The sequence below is a fragment of the Sebastes fasciatus genome, chromosome 7, assembly GCF_043250625.1.
Source record: "Sebastes fasciatus isolate fSebFas1 chromosome 7, fSebFas1.pri, whole genome shotgun sequence".
NCBI classification, from domain to species: Eukaryota; Metazoa; Chordata; class Actinopteri; order Perciformes; family Sebastidae; genus Sebastes; species Sebastes fasciatus.
In genome coordinates, this window is record NC_133801.1 from 7,828,333 (window position 1) to 7,835,648 (window position 7,316).

General features: G+C 37.8%; 1 protein-coding gene across 2 annotated transcripts; it reads right to left on the bottom strand.

The window, feature by feature from the left end:
* Window positions 1–627: 627 nt before the first annotated feature.
* Window positions 628–6,936, bottom strand: LOC141771253 (homeobox protein otx5-like). Of its 2 annotated transcripts, XM_074641307.1 has the most exons (4): window positions 6,699–6,936; window positions 5,523–5,549; window positions 4,220–4,371; window positions 628–3,103 (listed from the first exon to the last, which is right to left on the bottom strand). In XM_074641307.1, exons 1-4 carry the CDS (start codon window positions 6,793–6,795, stop codon window positions 2,465–2,467), a joined length of 915 nt encoding a protein of 304 aa, XP_074497408.1. In that variant the 5' UTR covers window positions 6,796–6,936; the 3' UTR covers window positions 628–2,464. The 2 variants fall into 2 exon arrangements, with proteins under 2 accessions (XP_074497408.1, XP_074497410.1); XM_074641309.1 differs by lacking the exon at window positions 5,523–5,549.
* Window positions 6,937–7,316: the final 380 nt, after the last annotated feature.

The window sequence follows — 7,316 nt, forward strand, 5'->3', positions numbered from 1 at the left end:
GGCTGTGGACGGGAGCAGCAGAAAAACGTATTTAAGCCACCTTAAAAAAATCGATTTCAGTATAAGTGTACGCTATATTTAGAATATTTTCACAGCTTTACCTCGCCGTCAGACAGCCCTTTCCAACGGGGAACTGAATCCGTTATATCGCTGTCTTCAAAGCCACCAGACTCCATTCAGAAAAGCAGTAATTTTACATTGCAGAAGGCGGGAGTCGCTGGTCTACTGCTGCATCGATCGGCTAGTTTGTTTGTGTTATTGTGTGACTTTGGTGAATCCGAACTAATGTGTGGTCCACACAGCAGTACAGTGCCGGTACTTCTGTCTACTTCACTAAACTGGGAGCATGCCAACCGCCATCTACGTTACTGTATGTAACGTTAATACACTGACTATAAGGACGTATATTATATGCTGTACATGTAGAGTCATCATGCAGAAACCTACGTCAGGTCATGTGGGAAAATTCAATGGAAAATAGCATTTTGATGCTAAAACATCCACACTTTGACCAAAATTTGAATGTTTGGATTTGAGTACATAAGGAACACCACTGGGAAAAAAAACAAAATAATGGACCCGTCCTTTAAACAATCCAATGACTTACAGAACACACTGGCGCCAGAGTTTTAATGAAGTTGTTTAATGTCTCAGAAACATCATCGCTATCTAGCATGGTAGTGGTGAGACTGGTTCGAACACAGGAGACAAATGAAATATACAAAATAGTTCATGTCAGAAAAATAAGCAGAGAAGATTATAGTCATGCAAAAGATAAAAGTACAGTAAATGATTAAGAAGCATAAACAGCATTGTATCCTATTACTGCTACTTTTATTGGATAAACCCCTGAGTTTGAAAAAAAGAAGAAGAAACCAGAAAATATAAACAGAAAAAAATAAAAAGTTGGCAGTTTTCTAGAAATTAAGAAAGAGAGATTCTGTTGGGTGGAGCGCCTGCGTAACAACTCATCGCTGATACCAGACTTGATTGCATTTTTCAAGTTTTAATATTTACAAAAGAACAACAAAGAAGTATATTAGCAGTGTCCATGTCAGCTGAAGACATAATATTAATGATAGTAAATAATACTGATAATAATAAACAAATTACCACAATTTTTACTTCGACGAATTCACAATTTTTTTTTTTTTAAAAGAAACATGTTTAAGTCTAATACAAAATCAAACGATACATCAAACACATAAAGTGGTACCCATCACATCTTTACAGGTCAGAGTTGAGAGAGGCACCCAGCTCTCTGTGCAAAGGGGGGCTGCATGGCGGCCCAGTCCCTTCCCTTTCTCTGGTGCAGTCATCTCTCACATCAAAACGCCTCACTTGAGCAGTTTTATAATAAAGTCATTTGATTCGAGAACTGCTTGAACAATCCGCTAACCTCATGCAAACACTGTGAGATGGAGTGGGGAGGAGGGGGGTTAGGTACTCACAATGTGACCATTGTTGCACAAATTGTCTGGAAGTGATCCTATTAAAACTAACAATGCACGAGCCACTCTGCTAATGATTTCAACCATGCTCAAAGGCAACAGGTTTGTACTGCAGTCACTTCAACTCTACCCCCTCCGCTTGTATCACACACACAGGCTGCAGAGGGTCAGTATCACACAAGGCTACTGGGAATCATCAGCTGCTAAACAGTTTTTTAACATATTTAATTAGTGGCCACCCTGTAAAGACAGACACCTTACTTATTAAAGATGTCAGATAGTTGAGTTGCTTTTTGAGTCAGCTCGCTGATGAAAAGCAGCTTTTTTAAAAAAAAAGAAATACATCACAGAAAATACAAGACAAAGTCTAGAAGGAAGAAATAAACATGAGCTTGGGCTCTAGTCAGTTCCAGTCGATTTCAAAGCTGTCTATGCAGGAAACGTTACTGAAACTGTTGTGCTGTGTGAAGCTCTGCTGGTCCAAGTGGAGGCCAGTCGAGCAGTAAGTTTCTATAAACCAAAACCACTGAGTCAGCCATCAAAATGATGCATTCAGCATGTGACACACACATGTGCCTTTGTTTACGCATTATCACTTTAAATTCTCATCACCAGTAATATATTAATACTGTGTTTAAATCACGACAATTCCAGCCCAAATACCAAGATATAAAGTTGTTGTTCTTTCTCACTAATTAGATTTTATTGTACAGATATCTTGTTTTCCTTTTGCTCAGCCATTCATTGATTGATTTCAAGGCTGATTTCTATGTTGTTTTAACTTAGGAGGATCACTACTGTCATCTCTTTGTTACAAGCATCAACAGGTCAGTTTACTTCCACACATATTTTTTATGAAACAGCCAAAAATGAAGACTTTATTTCAGCTTCTTCAACTGATATGATTATTGATTAGTATCCCAAGGTCTCCTCCTTCTTCTAAAACACCCTACTTTGATTTCTCCCCATCCTATCCCAATCCCCTTCCCTCCCCGCCTCCCACTTCTTGTTATTTACAAGACCTGGAACTTCCAGGAGTTCTGGTCCTTGTAGTCCAGACAGTCAGTGGCATTGAAATTGAGCTTCCAGGCAGCTTGGTCCTTGTAGTCTAGACAGTCGACGGCTCCGAAGCCCAGCGAGGCGGCCGTGTAGCCCTGGGAGGCGAGCGAGGCCGGGGACTGGCTGAGGGGCCCGCCCATCGAGGAGGCCGTGATGGGGCTCAGGGCGCCTCCGGTGCCCGACAGCTGTGGGTGCATTGGGGACAGGTAGGAGCTGCAGTCCAGGCCCGTGAAGTAGGACGAGGAGCCTGCGTAGCTCTGGCTGTAGGCCGGGGCCTGGGTGTAGGTCATGGGGTAGGCGGAGGCCCTCTGCATGCAGGGGGTGGAAGAGACAGACAGGGGGTCTGGCAGAGGGGAGATGGAGGCCGGACTCCAGATGGACACCGTGGCACTGGCAGCGCTGGAGCTGGGGGTGATGGAGGTGCCTGGAGGAGGTGGCTGAGGGCTGTAGGGTCCGTTGGTTTGGTTGACACTGGCCTCAGAGTTGGCATCCCGAGCAGGGGACGCCTTCTTCTTAGGGGGCCGAGGTTTGGATTGGCCCGTGCTCTGCTGCTGCTGCTGGCGGCACTTGGCACGACGGTTCTTGAACCAGACCTGGAGGATGGAGGAGAGAGAAGGTTCATTATATAATCAATAATAATACATTTTATTTAGCTTTGGGTATTTCTTTCCCTCAAGAGGATTTGCCTTTTGCCAGGCAACCACTATAAATAAGAATTGTTCTTAATTGACTGGTTAAATAAAGGTTAAATACATTTATAGAGCACTTTTTATAGTACTCAAGGACACTTTACCACCACTACTTCATTATCAAATCCAGTGCTTAAGACAAATAGTCAAACTGTAAAAGTTCTCACACATTTCTTTCTTTCAGTGAGCATCAAAATTAATTTTGTACACTGTAAACAATTGCTGTTAATTTACAGCAGGATTTCAACAGTATTAACCTGTTATTGCTAAAAACAGTGCTTTACTGTTAATACAAAAGAAAACCTGTTAAATTACGCTCATAGGCCGTTTTTTAACTGAACTATAATGCATTCTTTAAAAACATCACTTTACTGCTGATCAACTGTCTAAAGTATCATCAGTAACAGTTTCATGCAGTATTTTTTTAATTGTGGGACCTGATCTGCACATGAGAGGCTTGTACATTGTACATGATTGTAAAATCAGTGAATTAGCTCTGTTCTTCACTCACATGTTGTTCTGGTTTGCATTCTGTGCTTGTAGCCAGCTATAGATATACATTTTGGGAAAAGTGTCAACAAGTCTATTATAGCCTTTTTCCTAACAAGTGCCTTTAATTGTATTTAGTGTGACTATTCCTATGTCTGTAACCTGCTAAGTCTATTCATCTAGGCAAAATATAAAATGCGTGTAAAAAATACAACCTAAATAGTGCATTAAAACAAATCAGTAAGATAATGTAAAAGAAAGGTGAAAAACAGCTATATAATGTATCTTTAAACTGTAAAATACTGTGAAATTAATAAAAAACAGCTAGTTCAAACTGTATTTTTCATTAACGGTACAAGCTGTAAATTTCAGCGATAGTATAATAATGTTAATTTTACAGTAACATGAAGGCAACCCTGCTGCCAGTTCTTTACTGTTATTTTACTGGGAAATTCTTAACAGTGTTAAGATTAAGTTACTTAATACAATATATTCTAGATCAATACTGTACTTGTTAGTGATGTGTGTTACCTGGACTCGTGACTCCGGCAGGTTGATCTTGAGAGCCACCTCCTCCCTCATGAAGATGTCTGGGTAGCGCGTTTTGGCAAACAGAGCCTCGAGGATGTCCAGCTGTGCGCGCGTGAAGGTTGTGCGCTCCCGACGCTGTTTACGCGGAGTGTCTATAAGGAAGAAAAAAAAAAATATTATTATTATTATTGCATTTTTATGTTTGTATTTAAAAAGATTCTGCACCGAAATTCAGTTGTAAAGACTATGTATCTAAATTCTACTCTAAATTATCCTTTGCTACATTATTTTAAGGCTATTTTGATGAATTCCCCAAAATAAAATCTCAATGATTGAATAGAGTAAATTATTTGAGTTCTTTCTCTTGAAATTGCAAATAATAAAACTTTACTTCACCACGATTCTACATTATATAAACTGTCCAAAAATGACGATTTTAATAGTAGAAAAATATATTATTATTATTATTGCATTTTTATGTTGGTATTTAAAAAGATTCTGCACTAAAATTGCATTACCAAATGTTCTATAGCTGTAAAGACTATTAAACATTTAACTCGATAAAATTCTACTCTGGATTATCAGTTAATACATTATTAAAAGAGGCTATTTTAATAGTCAAATGAAATTTACAAAATAAAATATCAATGATTGCTTATGAATCAAGTTTGAGTTCTTTCTCTTGAAATTGCAAATAATAAAACTTTACTTCTACATTTTCCAAAACCTTCATAATTCAACAGATTGGAAATAGCACTTAATTCTACTCTAAATTATCAGTTAATACATTATTAAATTAGTTAGTTAGTTATTTTAATAGCCTAAGGAAATCCCCAAAATAAAATGTCAATGATTGCTTATTATTTGAGCTCTTTCTCTTGAAATTGCAAATAATAAAACTTAACTTCACCACGATGCTACATTTTATAAACTTCCCTATAATGATGGTTTTAATAGTAAAGGCCTATACATTATTTTACAGAACATATCCTGCAAAATACCTGATGAAGTTTAATACATTTTAGTAATTTTCATCGGTTCTATTGGCCTCTAGTGTCATGTGGTGTTGAGTAAAATAATGTCTTGATGTTTTTATCGGATCGAATAAAATTATATAACTGCTCTTCTGGTGTTTATCTTTCATAACTGAGACTGTTTGAATCGAAATATACAAAGGAAAGAAACGAAAGTAACTCCAAAGCAATCTGAATATTATATTAAAAAGAGTCGTAACACTAATCTGCTACAAGAAGGCCACGCTTCGTAACCTACAAAACCTTCAGCATCATTCATTCATACTCTCCTCTCCAGGATGACAGATGCTGATCATCTAAAACAATATAAGAATGACACAAAATAAAACACAATGAGTTTCATTTAGTAAAATAGGTTACACTATAAGAGCAACAGATTGGAGTTTAAGTCTGTGTGAGAACAGGCTGCATTTCCATTCACACAGGATATTTTATTGTTTTTTGACTCTATAATCCTCTGAACTTATAGGTCAAGTGAACACATGTTGTGATGGATGAAGAATCAGATAATATCTATGCATACTCATAATATACTGTTAAATTTAAATAATGCTGCTGCTGGTTTACAAAGCACTAAATGGTTTAATGCCAAAATACATTTCTGATCTTATGCTATGTTCTGAACCATCCAGACCTCTCAGGTCATCTGGATCAGGTCTGCTTAATGTCCCGAGAGTCGGAACTAAACATACAGAATCAGTTTTTATTCACCAAATATCTGGAACAAGCTCCCAGAAACCTGCAGGACCAGCTCCAACTCTGAGTTCTTTTAAATCAAAGCTTAAAACTTTCCTGTTTGCTGCTGCCTTGTATTAAACCAGATAATGATCTTATACTGCATTACAGCTTTTACTCTTGTGTATTATATTCTATTTTAGATTCTATCCTTTGCTTTTATTTTTAGCTTGTTTTTATTTTCTAATCTTTAATGTTTTTATAACTGTTTTAATTATGTCTTAATGTTCTTGAATGTTTATGTAAAGCACTTTGAATTGTCCTGTTGCTGAAATTTGCTCTACAAATAAAGCTGTCTTGCCTTGCCTTATCTACAAATGCACTCTGCTGTGCTCTTTTTCTTTATTTTTTTTAATTAATTATTTTTTTGTTTTCTACATGTTCGAAATTCATTTTGAAATGAAATGAAATGAAATGAATTGAGAGAGCTGCATACAACTGGAGTTAAATCCCCTGTATGTAGCTGTATAAATGGGGAAATAAACCTGATTCTGAATGTCCACTTGTTGGTATGATCATTCTTATTCTTTATTTTTTATTTTCTAAATCTTCGCATAAAGCTGCCTTGCCTTGTCTTGTATTTTTAACCCAAAATTTACACACATTTTTCTGTAAATTTTTTCATTACAAAAACATTTTTTTCACTTTAAACAACAATTAAACGACAGTTATAAAGTATTAGAAACAACATAAGTAGTAAATATACTCACTGGGGTATCCAACAGCAGAGTGGAGCAGATCCATCCCTGGGCCAGACAGAGTTAACCCGTTCACTGCGTAATGTGGTTGTTTAATGTAGGACATCATGCCTCCTGCTGGCTTTAAAAACACTCCCTCACTACCTCACTCTCTCTCTCCTTCTCTCAGACCAGGGGCTGGGTCTCCTAGCTAGTCTCCAGGGGGAGTCTCTCTCTCTCTCTCTTTCTCTCTCTCTCTTTCTCTCTCTGTTTTTTCTGTCACTCCCTCCCTCTCTGTTTTTCTTTCACCCTGGGTTGTTTGTCACTTAGTTGTTGTTCTTGTCGTCCTTTACTGCCTTTGTGTCTACTCTGAGTTACAGTCGAACCAGGCACCTGTGGTTCCAACTGTAGATGTAACTTTAACGTTAACCTGATGCGTAAAAACCATCCAAGTCGTGCGTAATTACGCACAGACGTCTCCAGGTGAGAGGTGCCAAAAGCAGCAGTTCCCACAAAAAATCTGCGGTCTGATGGGTGCCTCTGTTTTTTTTTTATCCTGGGTTGTTTGTCACTTAGTTGTCACAAAGTTACATGTTAGTCTGACTTAAAGCTGTCGAACCAGGCACCTGCTGTTCCAACTGTAGATGTAAC